At 44.4% G+C, this 20,243-nt stretch overlaps 1 protein-coding gene across 1 annotated transcript; it reads left to right on the top strand.

Annotated features, from left to right (window-relative positions):
* Positions 1-3,949: 3,949 nt before the first annotated feature.
* LOC116645606 (aldo-keto reductase family 1 member C15-like) lies at positions 3,950-19,853 on the top strand. The gene is given in 10 exon segments (XM_032425942.1): positions 3,950-4,036; positions 8,460-8,627; positions 9,446-9,534; positions 9,536-9,560; positions 10,447-10,524; positions 11,563-11,685; positions 14,419-14,528; positions 16,004-16,169; positions 17,994-18,076; positions 19,811-19,853. Coding segments are annotated over 10 exon segments (972 nt in total).
* The last annotated feature ends 390 nt before the right edge of the window (positions 19,854-20,243 follow it).

Here is a 20,243-nt window from a genome sequence, read left to right as displayed (position 1 = left end):
GTGTTGATGTAGAGTTGTTTATAGCAGTCTCTTATGATCCTTTGTATTTCTGTGGTATCAGTTGTAATGTCTTCTCTTTCATTTATAATATTATTTATGTAGGTTCTGTTTTTTATTGGTTAGTTTACTTAAAGTTTTGCCACTTTTGTTAACATTTTTCTTAAAGGGCTGGGACCCTCTCTCTTTGAAATGTAAACATCAGAGAAGACAGGTTTCTGTCCCTCTGGGCACCTTGCTCCAGGCTATAATTGCCTGTTGTCATAGAGGTTTCATTTTTCCTTCAGAAAAAGTCAGTTAATTAGCACAGATGGTTCTCCCAGTTACCATGCAAATTTAGAATTGAACTATACAATAATGCATTGCAAATGGTGGTATTAAGCCCTCTTACCTGAGGACAAGCTATCATTTATCTTGAAGATATATCTACTTGTTTATATAAAGGGATGAGATTTCTTTCCAGTCTTTGTAACCTTATTAGCAGATTACCTGCGATGTTCATTGCAGTCTGGTTTAATGTACATTCAATAATAAAACCATTTACTTTCTTTTCTGCATGCATGCAGAGGAGTTTTCTGTGTTGGCAGGAGATTTTACTTTTAATTTTTCCCTGAACATGATTGAAGAGAAGCTTGACAGTCAGTGTCCCAAACAAGGTAAAGGAAGATTGCCATTTGATGTAACCATGGGCCCATCCCTTCTACCTTCAGTGACATAATAAAGGACACAGAGCTACCTTCCCCTTCCAGAGTCCTCACTGGGGACTATCCAGTAATGCCCAGTGACATGGACACGTGGAACCCCGTTTGCTCTCGTTCCTACCCTCATCTGACTGAGTGAGCCATGCCAGCGTTGGCCTCCAGAACCACCTGGAGAATTGAGAAACCCCTCCTTCCTGTAGAAAGCTAAAAACAATGCATGGCATATCTGATTAGTACCTGGCATTGCACTCTGTAGGAAATACAAGGGGAGTGAGACTTTGACCTACCTGCGTATTTGGTATCAGGAATTTCTGCTTTGCTGCTATCAGAAATGCCACCCCAACCCTCTTTGCAAAATACTGCTGACTCACAGTGACCAGAGGCTTTTGGTGGCATGTTAGAACTGCTGAAAACACAAACCTAGCTTGTCTGTGCTCACTCGGAGCCACACGGCTTCTCTCTTTTGATCCCAGCTTATTGGAAAGAAGCTCATAAAATGAGGGCCATTCTTTTTTAAATCATTCTGTTTTTTGCACTGTTCTAATAGTGTTTCCGAGGCTGGTGTCCACCTTCTCAGGAGGCAGGGAGTGGGGCCACTGGCCAAGGGTCTCTTGGTACACTTACGTTTTTAGGGCTTACAGTTTAGTACGTTTGCATTTGGCATAGGAACTAGAGAAGGTACAGGAAAAGAATAAATGGCAGTTCTAGAAGTAGCAGACATTACCCTGGAAATGGCATGGGGAAACAGTGCACCCCCTGAAGATACCTCGATAATTGAGGGCCAGAGCTGGGGAACCCCTCATCTCTCCCACCCCCAGCTGCACATGACTACACAGAGGCAAAGACTTATAGCCACAGCAAGGGCTGGGTAAGGAGAACAGATTGGAAATGACTTGTGTATGAATATGTGTGTGAGAAAGTTAAGAGTTTTGTTGAGCAAAATCCTTCCTCAAGAAAATATATTTGTACAATCTTTTTCCTTGAACTGTAAGATTTCTTAGGTCCTACAGTTGAAAATGCACTGTGGTCCTCTAAAGGGATATTGAGTCAGAGTCCATCCATGTCTCATTTTGTCCTTAGGGCTAGGTTAGCTCTCCCCTGAAACTTACAGCGAGCAGCCTCCTCCAGGGAACACAATTGTTCCTGTGCACAGTTAGGCTGTGGTGGCCCTCGGCCACCATGGCCAACATGCTTGCATTGAATTGAAACTTTCCTCCATCATAAGCACTAGATCACCAAGGTCTCTTGGGAAACAGGCAGAGTAAAGAAGAAATACATTTTGTGGTAAAACAAACCTCTTGTTGACTCCAGAAAAGACTTTCTCTCAGCACATCTTTTAACCTCCTCAAGTCCAGCACTTTCTCATGACTTCCAGAAAGCTATCCAACTGTGTGTTGTTCACTAACCCCAACTCTGCCTCTTTTCCAGGGACTGATTCACAGAGAGGACCACTCCTTCTTGCCCCTTCCCCTGAGGCTTTCCCACCCAGCGTAACTTCTCCGTGTGGGCTCCCTCCCGGGCTGTGGCAGTGCCCGCCCTCTCCCGTTGAGTCATGCATCCGACGCTTGCCCTCCAGTGGGGAATAAGACAATTTGCCTTCTTCCTTTCTTGTTTCCTTCTGTCAGTTTTTCCTTTCAGTATCCAGCTCCCCAAGTTTCGAGAGAGAAGCAGGCATCCCCTGTATGGTGCATGATGGTTACTTTTTCACCTGGCAGGAATGTGATAGTTTACCATAGAGGAAAAAATTCTCTGCTGCTATCAATTCTCAAGATGTCTGGATTCAATAGAGGGGGTTTCTCTGTCTAAGGTGAGCCCTCTGCTCCCTGGGCCACCACGTCTCCTTTGTCAGTTGTCAAGAAAAAGTTCCAGAGCTCTGCCTGTGGCTAGCAAGGCCCTCACTGCTCTGTGCACAACCTCCCACCGCCTCTTGCCAGGATAACGTCAGAATTGCTGTCATCTGCTCCTCACCCCAGCTTATGTCTGTCATCCGAAGAGCCCGGGACTCCCAGCTCATCCCAGTCCCCTAAACCTTCTTCCCTGCGCTCTGTCCCTCCTACTTCATGAGCATGGCTCACTCCTGGCTCACTTGAAAGCCCTCCTAGTGTTCCCTCTGGAACTGGGGCTCCACCCATTGTCACAAAATTCTAAATCCTGGACTTCTGTCCGCATACCCCCCCCTTCCCTTTCTTTCTAGCCCAAACATGTTTCCTCCTCATGGATGCCGCTTTCCTGGCAGTGTGGAGATGGGGGTGGTGGCCCCCTGGAAACAGCCATGTCTCAGGCCACCTCTCATGGTTGTGGTCCCTAGCCTCCACCCTCACCATCATTCAGTCTCATTCCTTGAAGATTTTAACTCCTAGTTCTGGCTCATTCTGTAATACTGTTTCTCTCTTCATTCCTGGCGTTTTCAACATCCGTGCAGATACTACATCTGTGCTCTGGCGTCTTGTCTCCCCCACCGTCCCTGTTATAATGTAGGTTCTTTCCCTTTTTATCTTTATTTTTTTTATTTATTTATTCATGAGAGTCAGAGAGACAGAGAGGCAGAGGCAGAGAGAGAAGCAGGTTCCCCGCCTAGCAGGGAGCCCGATACAGGACTCGATCCCAGGACCCTGGGATCATGACCTGAGCTGAAGGCAGACGCTCAACCATCTGAGCCACCCAGGCGCCCAGTTCTTTCCCTTTTATACAACACTCTTCAACCTCTACCTCATGTCTCTCTACTTTCCTGGTTCAATTCCTTCACAGATCTTTCTCCATTCACCACCTCTAATTCCCGTTCTCTCACCCCACGGGGGTTTTCAGCCTTATCATCCCACTAAAACCGTTTTACTCAGGTCACTGGTGACTTCCATGATGCTAAATTTAATAGTGAAATGCTCAGTCCTTGACTGGTATAACCTACCAGCAGCATCTGCCATGGTTGGTACTCTACCCTTCTTAAATTATTTTTTATAACTAGGATCAATTAGTGAGCAATGCTGAAGAGAAAATTCAAACTCCCGTGACTTGCGTGACATTTCTGGGTGCAGTTCCTGCAAGAGATGTCTGCAGGGACCTGAAAGAAAGACATGAAAGTCATTGGATTGATTCCAGTTTCATCTTTCAATAGCTGGAATCTGTAAGGCCAGCCCCACCTATCTCATTGTTGTTGGTAGCAATAAAGGACACTGGAGCCTTGTCTTCTCTTGGCTCTCTGTCAGGGAAAGGGAGGAGAGACAGAGCCAGATTAGCCAGGACTATGGACAGTGATGGACCTCAACCGGAGTTGTTCCATGAAACTGAATGATGGGCACATCATGCCTGTGCTCGGGTTTGGCACTCTTGCTTCTAATGATGTAGGTGGAACCCAGGTGACCGGAGGGTTGAACATGAACAGCCCTGGAAGGGTGGTCAGCAGACATGCACCCCATGCCTCGTGCACTCCGGGTGATGAATCCTGGCAGGACTCATTTGGGTCTTCATTTCATGATCTCTAACTTTGCACTAAGTGGGATGGCGAGCTGTTGATTCTGGGGATCCAGAGGTGATCATTTTGAGGGTGGATTATTATTTATTATTATTATTATTATTTATTATTTTACTGCAATGCATACTGAATGCTTACTGTGTATTTTAAGTGCTTTCCATGCATTATTATTATTTTTTTAATTCCTCGACAACACTCCTGGGTAAGTGCTATTATTCTTTCTTATTTCTCACCTGTTTAAAATCTGAGCTGGGGCTGCCCCTCCTGCCGCCACCTGCTGCCTCGGTCAAAGCCACTCTGCTCTTTGTTAGAAGCTCCTGATGGGCAGTGGGTGCAGGGGGCAGGATGACATGACTGCTTCATAACCACTTTGCTGTAGGTTCATTGGCGCATCACCAAAATCTTTCATCCTAGGAGAACCTGCTGTTATTTCAAGCAGTAGGTTAGTGCCTGAACTATCACCAGCTAATGGCTCTCAGACAAGGCCAGTTTGTTTGCATGACATAATTATCTCGTGTCCACCATTATAGCTTAAGCAGAGGGTATGTTCTTCCATATTTATATCCAACCTACTGTTGTTAAAGACAGAAAAGTGCCACAGAGGATAGAATCAAAACAGCCCATTATCTCCACACTGACCCAAAGTAACACGTGCCTGTGCTTTGTATGGTGCAAAAGGTACAGAGTAAGATGGGAACTTCTCTTCCACCCTGAGCAGAGTTCTTTTTCTGAATGTGACCCCCCCAGCCCCACACTAGTGTCCTGTGGGTCATGGCAGAAGGAAGAAGCATGTTCCAGCATCTGTGCATGCAATTTCTTTCACTGAGGCAAGTGTCTTTTCAGCCTCACCTAGCCCCCTGTATGTGAAGCCAGTGTGTGCATTTTATCAGAGGCTGAGATAAATATTAGAATAAATAAACGAGCATTTGACACAGTGGGCAGAAAGGAATAATACCCCTTCTGATCTCATGAGTGAGGCTCTCAAGAAAGTACAGGTGGAATATGTCATTATTAATGAATAAATCAATTAACCAATTCAACAGTCATGATTAAGCTTCTACTTGGTGTTAAAATCTACCCCAGCGGTGGTGAGAGTTTGCACAGAAGATAGCTCCATGTCTTCGGGGCTTCGACAGCCAGAGGAAGACGCCTGATGCCCGGGACAACAGCCACTTAAAAAGGTTCAATGTTAGATCGCTAGGTGCCAGGAGAAGTGAGGGGTTCAGAAAGAGGAGGCTGATGGGAGCTGGGATGTGCTGGGAAGGCTTCCAGGAGGAGGTGAGCTGAGCTTAAGTGAGGCTGGAAGTCAGACTCAGACATTCTAACGGGCAGTGTGACGGCTCCATTTCAGTAGAAGAGGCCATTCCAGCATGACTGGAATCTCGAATGGCTGGCAGAGGGACGAGGAATACTCTGGCGGCCCGCAGACCCAGTTGGTGCAGCGGAGAGTGTCCCCTGTATAAGTCTTGGTTTTGTAGTTGTTGTAAAGACAGATCTTTAATGACAACATCATGAATAATTTTGAAATATTGTTCCAACTTTTTAAAAAGATTCCAGTCATGCGTCACTTCCGCTGCTCTAGGCTGCTGGCCTAACGGGGCAATCACTGAGGGGTCCGAGCACCTGCTTCCTGTGCCCTTGTCCAGTGGTACTTGCTCAAATTTTCCATTCACAGTTATTACCAGGTACAGAAGCACCCAGGGCTGCCCTAGTGACTTCTCTGAATTCCAGACATCCTCCTCCCTGCCGCCATTATACAGAGACCACTCTCTCTACTTCTGAAAAACAGGTGGCCGCCAGGGCATTAGTTAGGTGGAACCCTTACTAGGTCACCTGGTTGAAGGTTTCCCTCCTGGGAACCAGGATCATGAATCTGGCGCATCCTGAAGCTGAGCAAACGGGCAACAGAAACTCCCCAAGCGGATAACTAGGAGTGGGGATGATAGTGTGTGGCAGGTGCGGTTGTCCCACCCGTACGCTCCCCGTGAACCCCTGGCGCTTAGCCTGACTTCCAGCTGCCCGCATTTGCATCTCCTCACCTGAACGCCAGGGACTTACACAAAGCCTCCAGGAGCAGCCCGTAGCAATTTACTGACTGGAATTATCTAGGAACATTCTCGGTCCCTCGCTTCTTGGGAGCTATATGTTTCCCATGGGCATGGGGTTCATAGTGGCAACTGTGATAGAGCAGTGTTTACTGGCTCTCTTCCTTCTCCCACTTGCTCACACCCCTACTGGTGTACCCTTTGCCCCTCCAGTAAATTACTTGCTTTGGGATCCTTGCCTCGGTTTCACCATCTGGAGGAACCCACACTAATTCAAAGAGGCCACTTGTATTTCTAGCCCTTGGTCACTGAATCAGGTATGAGGATCGTGGCACCACATGATTGTTACTAGTTCAAAGTAATATATCGCATCTTCAATGACAGTGTCCTAAACCTACAGTGTCCTTCCTTGCAACCTGGCTCTTGCGGTTGTACCCTCAAGAAGCCGTTCGACATTCTGTCATGCCCGTCGCTTCTTGATGATGCAGTATCTTCAGAGAACCAATGCATTCTGTGGTCAGGAGCTCATTGGTGCATATCCTTCACTATAAAGGGGTCCAAGCGCTAGTGCATGAGATCCTGTAATGACGAGCCAAACTCTCTGAGAGCTCTTACATCGTAATGCTGGCCGAGGGACTGTGAAGGGGACATACATAGAAACTCATCCATAGAACGTGGTAGTCTCAGTAAAGATGAATTCCTTGCTTCCCTCCCCACTGGGGTGGAGTGTTTAATACAATCAACTTGCCACTCAGGGGCTGGCTTGCCTCCTCGAGGAATGGTACCTTACCAAGACTCGGTGTCAGTCTCTGCTGCTGCTGACGGGCCACACATTTACAAACAGTGGGGTCTAAAAGAGCTCTAGTGAGAAGTAGCACATGAAGTTGGCCCAGGCGCAGTCTTAATCCCTTCCAGCATGTCTGTTCCATTCATGGGCCCATAGTGTGAGGCCTGCAGTGGTCAGGTAGAGAGGCGAAGTCGCGTCCAGTGGTCAACACATCTTCTCTACCTGATGACTGAGAACCTCTCCCAAAGACTCTGGTGGCCACAGAAAGTCCCAGGCAGAGTCGTGGGTGCTTCCAGCTGGAAGACTTTGGGTGAGTGTGCACGGATATGTTTAGTGCCAAGTTCATAGAATGACAATTGTGTCACAATGATGGGCATCATGTAGTATATTTCTCCTTTAATTCTCTCTCAATCTCCCTAAAAATCAGCCATTATTTTCCTTTAATCCAATTGGTATACTATTGATTTGCTTTTTGTCAGCTTTACTGAGGTAAAATTCACAAAATTGTAAGATATTTAAACTGCACGACATGATTATTTGATATATGTATACATGGTGAGAATATTCGTCCCATCAAGTCTAACACATCCCTCACTTCACATATTTATGCCTTCATTTCTTTTCTGGTGAGAACATTTATCTTCTGTCTTCTTAACAAATTTCAATTCTACAGGACGGTGTTATCAACAATAGTTGTTACCATGATATACATGAGTTCCTCAGACCTTGTTTTATAGTTGAAAGTTGGCACCATTTTACTAATGTTTCCCCATTTCCCCAACTCCTGGCCCCTGGCAATCCCTTTTCTACTTTCTGTTTCTAGGAAATGGAATTTTTTTTTCAGATCCCATATATAAGTGACGCCATGCAGTAGTTGTCTTTCTCTGTCTGTCTGCCTTATCTCACTTAGCATAGGTTCATCCATTTGTTGCAAATGGAGGATTTCTTTCTTTAAAGCTGAATAATATTCTGTTGTGTGATATATACATATAAAGAAAATGTGATATATATATACATATATATGTATATGTGTATACATATATATGTATATATATATAATTGGATGGAGAATGGCTATTATGGCCTCATTTTCAATTCTAAACCAAAAATACATGCCGTCCCTTTTATCCTGTCTCTGTCTCCTGTAACCATATCTATGTACATCTATATACTTAGAAGTTCTCTCTAGTGTCAGAAGCTTTCCTCTTAGTAACTTCCATACAACGAATTCCTTATTGAGTGAGAGTTGATTTTCTGTGGTCCTTGGTGAAGCCTGTTTCACTAACTCCTCTGAGATGAGAGGTCTGTGCCCCCAGAGTACAGGTTTGTTACCGAGGCTTGCATTACCCCCCCAGGGGAGCAGGGGACACGCAGAAATAGCTGGCCAACATGCCATTAAGGAAATACATTACTTCTCTGTGTCAGGTGGATTACCAGCCCTCCTAATTTATATTTTATAGATTCCTAAAAGCAAGGCTGGTGAGGCCACCAAAGTGGCGATTGACGTAGGTTTCCGACACTTCGATGCAGCATATGTCTATCAAAATGAGGAGGAAGTCGGCAAGGCCATTCGAGAGAAGATTGCTGAAGGCACCGTGAAGAGAGAGGACACATTCTACACCACCAAGGTGCTGTGGGCCAGTGATGGGAAGTCACTGCTAGATACATTATCTTGCAAAACACAAAAAACAACCTTTGGTCTTGGTTTGAATAATTTATGTACCTTCTCACATCGTAGGGACCCATTGTAGAAAAGTAGAGAACGAAAAAAGCTTGCTTTGCTTGAAGCATGTGAGAGGTAGGAGAGCAGACCGCATTCACACGTGAAACATGATTAGTAATATGTATGTTTTTTATCCATTGTATGGCTCAGCTGAGCCACCACAGGTGGGGTCCACTCCTTTTATTCTTCAGCAGATTCTCTCAGGACATATCCATGTGTGGTTGACCTAGTATTCACAGAAGGGAGCCTGACTCAAAAATAGGTTCTTCAAGTCAGCATTGAATTTCCTGAGATTTGTAAAATGTTCTTAGGTGGAAAACGGTGCTTCCAATGTCAAGAGAGCAGGGGTCTCTACAGAATGACCCTATGAGTGTCTCCATCAGGGACACCCTGTTTCTAGAAAGTGGCAGAATTCCTTCCAGGCAGATTCTGTTCCCCTTGCATGACACTTCCTGACTCTCCCTTCAGAGATGACTTTTCTGACCTGTGGGATGTTTGGGCTGCTCTCCCTGGCCCATCCAAGTTCATTCAGTTTTCCTACCATCACTCGAATACAGCTCAGTGCCCCTGAAGGACCCCAGTCACACCAAGTGATGAATTTAGTCCCGGCGTTTCTTATTTTTAGACCACCCCAGTGACTTGCTACTCACTTCTCAATCTTGTAACTGAGATGCTTAATTTTGGTCCCCAAATGTGTGAAATCACTTCTTTTGGTCACTGCAGCTTTGGACTACTTTCCGTTGCCCGGAATTGGTTCGACCAGCCCTGGAAAGATCACTGAAGGCACTTCAGCTGGACTTTGTGGATCTCTTCATTACATTTGCCACTCGCCATGAAGGTCAGCTTCTGCTTTTCCTTGTTATGCCCATCACTGCTGCCACACCTCGTTTCCTCCTTCCTGATAGATTGTCGGGGTTCTGACTGAGAGGTAGGCTTGGGTGTGGTGCATAGAATTGCTCCATGACTTATGACTCTTGTTGACACTTCTGTCATCTCACCACTGAGATTTTTTTTCCTCATCCCATAGCCTGCAGAATGATTGAAATTCAATGATCTCTTTGTCTCTACCTCAAAGAGTTGAGGACAGTGCCCTACACGTCTAAGTGATGTGCTCCTGTCTGTGGTCCCTTAGCGATCAGTGTCCTCAAGAACGTTAAGTTATAACTGACTGCATTGATATGGGAAACCCCTACCTCTGTAGGGGAAGAGTCCCTCCCATATGGACCTCTCAGCCCAATCATGATATGGTACCGTGGGTTGGTCCTCACTGCACCCCTGGGCTTCTTTGGGCTTCGCTGATCCAACCTCTCATCAGAGTGGACATTCACTGACCATGTCTGGTAACCTCACCATCTCTGACAGGTTGTCATAAACTGAAGCTGAAACACATTGCTTATTAGTAAAGGGAGTTCCTATCATCCAAACCAGCCTGTCCTTGTGAAATCAATTCCAACAGTACGAAAACTGATTCTTGGCAGTTTAGGGGTGTGTGTGGATAGGAGGGAGAGGAGGTACTTAGTTACAGTCTCTCCTGATTCTTGTTCTCCTCCCTCTCCCCATTTCTTCTCCACAACACACACACACCTGCATGCACAAATTCACACATACACTCTCATCAGTAATCACAACTTTTCAAAGGTCATGTGACCAAGCTCCTTAGGCACCAGAAAGGTCATTCTTTAAACAAACCTTCTTCCTCCTTCTCTCTCCTCTCCGTATTCCAGCCTGGGGAGGAGCTTATGCCCAAGGATGCCAACGGGGAGGTTATTTTACAGACGGTGGACCTGTGTGACACGTGGGCAGTAAGTATGGCTACTAGACCCGAGAGGCACTGTGCAGTGAGGTAGAGGTCACTGGGTGGGGAGTCAGGAGACATGGGTTCTGGCTCCATCAATTGTCTGCTTTCAGACAGGTGGCTGAGCCTCGACGTACATCAGTGTTCTCATCTATACAGCAAGGGCGTTGAACAGGATGGCCTCTTAGGTCTATTTTTAATCTAACTTCTGTGGTTCTAAGTGGAGGTTTCTTTGCTCCATGGATCAGGTTGAATCTGCCAGCCCCATAAGGGGGATTGTCAGCAGCAAGCTCAAAAGGAGGTAGAGCTCTATCCAGCACAAGTAAATGCACCCACAGAGGGAGGGAAGGACTGCTGTCTGACTTAGCAGAAGGGTGGGCTGTAGGAGCGAAGCTTGCCCTTGTGTACCCCATTCCATACACTTTTTTCACCATTCAAGGAAAGAGGAAGCAGAAGGATCTTCCTTTGGTGGAAAACCTGAGAGTTCCTCTTTGTCCTTGACCCTGATACCATTTGTTAAAGAACTGTTATGGGCTTTTTTTTTTTTTTTTAAAGATTTTATTTATTTATTTGACAGAGAGAGAGACACAGCAAGAGAGGGAACACAAGCAGGGGAGTGGGAGAGGGAGAAGCAGGCTTCCCGCGGAGCAGGGAGCCCGATGCGGGGCTCGATCCCAGGACCTGGAATCATGACCTGAGCCGAAGGCAGACGCTTAACGACTGAGCCACCCAGGCGCCCCAAAGAACTGTTATGGGCTTAATAGCAAAACAGGTGCTGCGGAAGAGAGCGGGGAGCTGAAGGGCAACTTAAAAGCTTTTCAATGTCTATTTGTTGTCCTGGTTGTGCATGTTAATGGACTCAAGGAAACAAAACGTGTACATAGCGAATAAAGTATCATAGGAAATAATATATGTAAATGATAAAACTGGTTCAGTCAAATCATTATATATGTTAAAAACAGATTTCCTAGTTTTGAAATGTTCAATGTCAAATGCAAGGGCCAAAGTACACTAAAGATTTGCCTCATGTTTCCCTCCTCCCCAGGCCATGGAGCAGTGTAAAGATGCAGGTTTAACCAAGTCCATTGGGGTATCCAATTTCAACCACAAGCAGCTGGAAATGATCCTGAACAAACCAGGGCTCAAGTACAAGCCTGTCTGCAACCAGGTGAGCCCACAGCCCACAGGAGACTACCTTGCTTCCTGCCCTTCATACCCTCTTCCTTAATGTATGGGACCCAAATTTCTGGCTCATGTCCACTGCATAGGGGATTGTTCCTTTTATTACAAGAGGAAATGCCAAAGGATGAACAGGTTGAGGGCAGTGGGAAGGGTATGATTTCTACTTCTCAGATTCCTCTGAGACGTCCAAATGGGAGATGCTGAGTTGGCAGATGGCAGTGCTGGTCTGGAGCTCAGGAAGTCGGTCAGGGCTGGAGGTGCAGATTTTGGAGTCCTTGCTTTATGGGTGGTAATTAAACTCACAGAAATGGATTAGCGTTTCTGGGAGCAAATTTCCAGTTTATTCTGAGATAGGATAAACTGGAAGGGCAGGAAAGTCAACATTTAATTAAGGATCAGGCAAAGGGGCACTGGTTAGGAGACTGAATATGAGTTGCTAAGTTGGGAGAGAGAACATGGTGGAAGCCAAAGGAGAGGGTTGAAAAGGTTTGAGTGAGTCATCGGGGTGGGGGGGGCAGTCCTTGGTGAGGAGCAGCCAGTCTAAATAGGGGTAGAAAATGCCACTGGACTTCATGACACGGGCTGCATGGGAAAGCCCACAGGAGCAGTGGCGGGGCAGTGAGAGAGGAGCTGAGAAGAGAAGGAAAGAAGTGGAGAGTGAGGAAAGGGAGAAGTCATAATTAAAAGAAATAATTTTAAAAAATAACTCTCAACACCCAAAAAACAAATAATCCAATCAAGAAATGGGCAGAAGACATGAACAGACATTTCTCCAAAGAAGACATCCAAATGGTCAACAGACACATGAAAAATGCTCCACATTGCTCGGCATCAGGGAAATCCAAATCAAAACCTCAATGAGATACCACCTCACACCATTCAGAATGGCTAAAATTAACAAGGCAGGAAACGACAGATGTTGGCGGGGATGTGGAGAAAGGGGAACCCTCCTACACTGTTGGTGGGAATGCAAGCTGGTGCAGCCACTCTGGAAAACAGTATGGAGGTTCCTCAAAAAGTTGAAAATAGAGCTACCCTATGATCCAGCAATTGCACCACTGGGTATTTATCTCACAGTTACAGATGTAGTGATCCAAAGGGGTACATGCAGCCCGATGTTCATAGTAGCAATGTCCACAATAGCCAAACTGTGGAAGGAGCCGAGATGTCCTTTGACAGATGAATGGATAAAGATGTGGTTCATAAATCCAATGGAATATTACTCAGATATCAGAAAGAATGAATACTTACCATTTACATCGATGTGAATGGAACTGGAGGGGATTATGCTAAGTGAAACAAGTCAATCAGAGAAAGACAATTATCATATGGTTTCACTCATATGTGGAACATAAGAAATGGTGCAGAGGATCATAGGGGAAGGGAAGGAAGACTGGATGGGAAGAAATCAGAGAGGGAGACAAACCATGAGAGACTTACTCTGGGAAACAAACTGAGGGTTGCTGGAGGGGAGGTAGTTGGGCAGATGAGGTAACTGGGTGATGGCATTAAGGAGGGCACGTGATGTGATGAGCACTGGGTGTTATATGCAACTGATGAATTACTGGACACTACATCTGAAACTAATGATGTACTATATGTTGGCTAATTGAATTAAAAATAACGCCATATGTTGCCAATTTTCAAACACTATTATATTGTAAAGTTTTATAGCCCTTTTGTAAAAGAGCTTGAAAATGAGGCAAGAAACCATTCACATATTTATACTCTTCATCTTAGTTATTTTACTTCTAGGAATCTATTTGCAGAAAATAATTTAAAATGTGTTAAAATATGTCCTTCGGTCCTTCCTTCCTTCCCTTTGTCTTCCTCCTCCTCCTCTTTATCTCTCAATTTATTTGTGAAAGAAACTAAGCCTTTTTTCTTTTAAATTTTCCCACACAACTGGTTTTACCGACTGATGCCTGTGATACAGTTTGACATGTTACTCCGTCTTTTGTGCTTCCTGTAAACTGGAGGTTAGGTCTAAAGATGTGATCATATACACATGTCATCGTGAATTCATGAGTTTTAACAGATGGGATGTTTTCCCATCCAGTGCAGTTGCCGTTCTTATCCATGAGCAAATGGTTCACGATTTTGGTCAGCAGAAGCCTCCTCTTCCTCTTTGTCTTACCCATCTTCTTTACTCTCAGGACTGTAGGATGTTCTAGGATCAATTTGTAGCTTTTTTGTTCAGACCTGGAATCATCCAGGTTTCTAAGGAATCTTGGTTTCTTTTAGTAGGAAATGGCATTTAGAGGCCACAACCTGAGCATAATGGTCTCTAATCATTTTAAATACTAATAAAAAAATGAGAAGAGGGGCAACTGGGTGCCTTAGTCAGTAAAGCATCCCATTCTTGATCTCAGCTCAGTCTTGATATCAGGGTCGTGAGTTCAAGCCCTGCATTGGGCTCTGCATTGGGTGTGGAGCCTACAGAAGAAGAAGAAAAAGGGAAGAAGGGGAATAAGGAGAAGAAGAAGGAGGAGGAGGAGGAGGAGAACAGGAAGGGGAGGAGGAGGAAGAAGAAGAAAATTGTTTAATTACATTTGAAAATTGATAGCATCTGAAGGTATTTCAGAAGGACATGAGAAAAATAATCTGAAAATATAGTATATATGTTAATAGAGTATCAGATATTTCTTCAAAGGACTTTCCAAATTTACGTGTCATTGGCTTATATATTTTGACATCTTTTGGTCTTGGCAATTTACAGGTGGAATGTCATCCTTACCTCAACCAGAGCAAACTCCTGGAGTTCTGCAAGTCCAAGGACATCATTCTTGTTGCCTATAGTGCCCTGGGATCCCAAAAGGACCCAACCTGGTAATGAGAATATCAAAGTGAACCTATGTCAACAACTCTATGATGACAAAACACTTTTATTAACATTTTAATGTGGAAAGATTCAAACATCAGAAAGTAAACATGATCATGTAGCGAGTTCCCATGTACCATCACCGAGCTTCAAAAATCACCCACCTTCTTACAATCTTGCTTCATCCATGCGTCCATCTATTCCAAACTCCACTCCAAATGGTATTTATTAAGTTATTAATAATGTTGTTTATTAATTTGATGGTAAAATTTGCACAGCATATCATGCATAACTCTTAGCTGTATAATTTTGACAAATGGATGTACAGTATAACCCACACCCCTACCATGATACAGAAACTTGCTATCTCCTAAGACCATTCTTTTGTGTTTCTTCCCAGAAAGTTCTTCCTCACCATCTTTTTTTTAAAGTATTTATTTTAATTCCAGTTAGTTAACACACAGTGTTATGTTAGTTTCGAGTGTACAATACAGTGAGTCAACACTTCCATACAACACCTGGTGCTTATCACAGCAAGTGCCCTCCTTCATCCCCGTCACCTGTTTCCACCCTCCCTCCATCCCCCCTCCCCTCTGGTGACCATCAGTTTGTTCTCTGCAGTTAAGAGTCTGTTTCTTCATTTATCTCTTTCTCTCTCTCTTACTTTTTCCCCTTTGCTTCTTTGTTTCTTAAATTCCACATGAGTGAAATCATCAGGTATTTGTCTTTCTCTGACTGACTTATTTCACTTAACATTATACTCCCTAGCTCCATCCATGTCATTGCAAATAGCAAGATTTCATTCTTTTTTATGGCTGAGTAATATTCCATTGTATATATACACCACCTCTTCTTTATCCATTCATCAGCCAATGGACACTTGGGCTGATTCTGTATCTTGGCTATTGTAAATAATGCTGCTATAAGCATAGGGGTGCATGTATCCCTTTGAATTAGTGTTCTTGTATTCTTGGGTAAATACCCAGAAGTACAATTGCTGGATCGTAAGCCAGTTTTATTTTTAACTTTTTGAGGAACCCCCATAATGTTTTCTTCCTTACCATTTTTTCTGATTTCCTTTTTCAATTTGGATTAGTTTGGTATGTTTTAGGACTTCATAAATAAAAGAAGTCATAGAGTACACACTCTTTGTGTCCAGCTTCTTTGGCTTAGCTTAGTATCTGTGGAATGTATCTGTGTTGTTGCAAGTGTCTAGTTTATTCTTGTTTGCTGCTGTGTAATATTTCATTGTATGGGCACATATCCCACAAGTTGTTTCTCTAGTCATCTGTTGATGGAAACATTAATTGTTTCCAGTTTGGTGTAATCATGAATGAATCCCTATGAATATTCACGAAACTCTCTTTTAATCGTACCATATTATACCCACTGCTCTCAATCGTCTGGAGAATCTGGGGAAAGGTGACAGTACACTCTAGATGTTCAGTCCCACACCCTTCAAATCTGTGTTTTTTGTTCTCAGGGTGGCAGGGGGTAGCCCATCCTTCTTGGAAGAGCCAATCTTGAATGCCATTGCCAAGAAACACAACAGAAACCCAGGCCAGGTGGCCCTGTGCTTCCAGCCGCAGCGGGGGGTGGTGGTCCTGGCCAAGAGCTTCAACGAGAAGAGACTCAAAGAGAACTCTGAGGTATAGGCACAGCGGTATTTTTCCAAAGTGAGGAATGGGTGCTGTGTTGGGGACTATCTCTCTTGCTTTTCAGCAAGTGCCCATGTGCATTCATTCCCAGGCATCTCTCCCTGTGTGCCACGGGGCAGCTAGGCAGGTAGGAGAGAGAGTACGAGCCTGAGTCCTAGGCTTTATGGTCTTTAGTTCTGGCTTTACCTCTTCCTAATTTTGTGACCCTGAGCACATTTTACCTCTATGCTCCTTACAGGAGGCCTTCCATGCAGTAAAGAACTTTTAAAACCCTGGTTCCTCTCTTTTACCTTCTCCACCTGATGAACTCCAATGTATATTTCAATATCAAACCCAAGTAGGATTAGCTGCTCTGTTAAACCATCAGCAGTTTGACCACCATAGCACTTGGCATGGCTGTGTGGGTTTTTCCTTATTAAACTCAAATTGCTTGTTTATATGTCAGTGTGCTCTCCAGGCTGTGAGACCCTAAATGTCGTGACCCTCTCTGGGTCATCTTATAACACCTTGTCCCCAGCAGAGCTCCCGGCAGGTAGGAAGCTAGGTATAAGTTTATGGACTGGCCAAATTAACAAATGAATGAGTAGTGTTGCCCTAAACCCTCTCTCATATATCTCCTGGTGCCTCAGAACAGTAGTATTCTTCAGCTTACTTTGTTGTGAACTCCAGCGAATTGTGAAAAACTGTGGGAGCCCTAGCCCGTCCTAATGACAACAAAGATTTCATCCTGAGTATAGTATTTGCACAAGATGATATTGTGGAGCATATTATTTAAAAGCATTTGCTCCAAAACCTTGAAGCCATAGATTTAGTTCATTCAATTTATGGAAATATCCAATAGGTAAATCTAATCTCATTGTTAAACCAATCAGAAAAAGATCCCATTTTATTTTTCAATTCAACTCAATATATTAATACATATCCCCATGACAACATATCACTTCTGGAGTATATTTGTAACATGAATGATAGATGGATGGAGAGATGATAGATAATAGATAGATAGATGATAGATAGATAGGTGGAGAGGTAGAGGCACCGAGTTTTCTGTGAAATCATCCCCTGGATGAAATAATGAGTTTCCTGCTTTAATATTTCTTACCAAAGATCTGTCTGCTTTGCTATTAATTCCCTCTCAATTAGGTGCTATGTATCTTCAAATAAAAAATCTGGACGTAAGTAAGAGAGACTTTATTCAAAAGGGAGAACTGTCTGGATGTAAGATCAATCCCTAAGTGTCTCAGAGATCAATCAGAAAGATTTTTCTCTTACAGGGAAGAGCAAACACAACTAGGAAGAGAATGGTGTTTGGGGTTGGAATGAGCAGGTGGTTGACTGAACCGCAGATCAGGAAATGCCTTTTTCTGAAGTCAACAGATTCTTGAAGAGGCCTTTACAGGGGAGCTGCTCTTCCTTCCAGTGCTTGCTTAAGCTCAAGCTTGTGTCAAATTGTAGGTGGTTCTGGGGAAGGAAAAGCCTGATTACAGTTTGGTTGATTTTGTCCAGATTGTCCAGCTGTCCCTTTGGTTGGACAAAAAGGATTTTTTTTTCTTTTCTGTTGCAAGCAATTCACTTAGAACGATTTGGGATTGTGTGTTATGAGCCTTTTGTGGAGTGGAGCAGCAGAGAGGGGGTGGAGAAGAACGGGGTGGGAGGTGAACTCGGGCCAGCACCCCTAGGAGCTGATGGCAGGGATTGCCCCCCTCCCAGTGCACCCCTTTCCCACCCCCCTGCCCAGCTGTAAAGAACTGAAGCTCCCAGGTAGAAGCCAGCTGCGTTGGAGAGAGTTCAATTTAGTTCTTTCCTTCCTTTCAGGTTTTTGACTTTGAATTGACTCCAGAAGACATGAAAGCAATTGAAGGCCTCAACAGAAATTTCCGATATTTCAAACTACTATTGTAAGTGACTTGTATGTTGTATTTCACGGGTCGTTGGTTGTTTTCTGCGGTGTGGAGGTCAGCAGAGGAACTACACTCCCCTAAATCGGGAACAAAGGCCCGATTTCCACATAGCAGTGAAACTGGAGCTTCCCGTAGACTGCAGACTGGAGGTTTACTCCGGAGCTCAGGGTCTGACCTGACGGCATTGTGAGCAGGGACCCAGAACACCGGGAGCACAACTGCTAATGTTTGCATCATCGGGAATTCACTGCTTTCCTGCCCTAGTCTTGTGCCTGGCGTACCCCCACTCGGGGCTGACTGACCCATTAGACACAGAAGGCTCAGTGCCCACGGTCCACTCTACTTCTGGGGGGCCTATGGAAATGCTTCGTCTTTAATTCTTTTTAAAATCAGGAGAAAAAAGGATTCCATTAATAATGACTACGTAATAATGAGTCCCGCCTGGATTCTATTTATCCTAACACAATTGTAAAATGTAATGTTAATATTTTTATGGAGGAGTGTGGCCCACGAAGGCAAATGTACATTTTTTCCTTGGCGGGTATTTTTTTTTTTTTTTTAAGATTTTGTTTATTTACTCATGATAGACAGAGAGAGAGAGAGAGAAAGAGAGAGAGGTAGAGGGAGAAGCAGGCTTCCCGCAGAGCAGGGAGCCCGATGCGGGACTCCATCCCAGGACCCCAGGATCATGACCTGTGCCGAAGGCAGACGCTTAACCATCTGAACCACCCAGGCACCCCTTGGCGGGTATTCTTTTCCCTGTTTCTTTCAGATCCATTTGTTTCAAATGCATCTTTTTGTTGGCTTTTTCTCAGCTGTGTAATGTCACTGAACTGAATTATAAATGGGTCATGAAATTAATTGACCCTCAAGTTGGTGACTCATGTGTCCCCAGTGGTATACAGATAAGATTCTTTGGATTTCTCTGGTTTCTTGAGTCAAGACGGACTCCCGAGTTGCCTTTGTCCATCAGGAGGTGATCCTCTGGGAGCCCCTGCTTCCTTTGACTTTGACTTATTCATATTCCAGTTGTTCAGTTAGACTGCAGGGGGGTCTCAGGATGGAGGAGAAGGAAGACTAGTCAAATTGACAGGTGTTCGCAAGGGAGTTTAAAGATAAGGGGATTAAGATTTTAGTTACAGAATAAGAATTTAGTTTCGAACGAAAGATTGTCAGTAATACTGATTACTGAACAACAAGTATTCTCTTAAATTCTAAATTAGGAAGACAGTAATCACATTTTGTAGGTATGGTTATTTAGGTGTACATATTATCTCCTCAATAGACTGGGAGTTCCTTAATAGAAGGACCCTGTGTTGTCGAGAGAGCTCCTTATATATTTGCTGAACGCATGCGTAAAAAAACAAAAACAAAACAAAAAAGCAGCAAAATCCTCACTGTGACTATTCTCACCAATACGGGCCGGTTCCACCTGGGGATGAAGTGACCACAATATTCATGCCCCAGTACTTACCCTTCTTGTAAACTGCCACCTAGATCAGGCTCTGTGTCTGTATTACAGGTGCACGTGCACCGGGCATGCAGGTGGACTCTGCTCGGGGCTCGGGAGCTTCAGTGCGCGTGCGCCCCAGGGGACAAGAGGTTTGGTGGGGGGGGCGGTGTGTGGCTGCGGACTTGGAGGTTTTAGCCCGGCCTGCCTGCGTACCCAAAGAAACCCTCTGGAACCCTGGGAGGCAGAGTAACAAGTTCATGTCCTTCCTTCTCTTTCAGTGCTGTGGATCATCCTCATTACCCGTTTTCTGAAGAATACTGACCATGAGCTATCACCATTTGCTCTAGCAGAAATTCTCAACTTCCAGGGCTTGGAGAGGACTTCTGTGCGTGGTGAAGGTGATTAAAAGGAGTGTCTGTGGCTTTAGGCTGTTTGCCTTTCTTTCTTTCCCTTTTTCTTTCTTTCTTCCTTCCTTCCTTTCTTTCTTTCTTTCTTTCTTTCTTTCTCTTTCTTTCTTTCTTTCTTTCTTTTTCTTTCTTTCTTAAAAATATAAAACAATAAAGACTTCAAAATAAGCACGTTGTTTTTTCCTGATGATTAAAATGATACATAAAGGGGTGCCTGGGTGGCTCAGTTGTTAAGCGTCTGCCTTCGGCTCAGGTCATGATCCCAGAGTCCTGGGATTGAGCCCCGCTCCCTGCTCTGTGGGAA

The sequence above is a fragment of the Phoca vitulina genome, unplaced genomic scaffold (assembly GCF_004348235.1).
Source record: "Phoca vitulina isolate PV1807 unplaced genomic scaffold, GSC_HSeal_1.0 scaffold33, whole genome shotgun sequence".
Lineage (NCBI taxonomy): Eukaryota > Metazoa > Chordata > Mammalia > Carnivora > Phocidae > Phoca > Phoca vitulina.
Note: the sequence above shows the minus strand (reverse complement) of the source record. Positions and strands in the feature narration are given on the sequence as shown.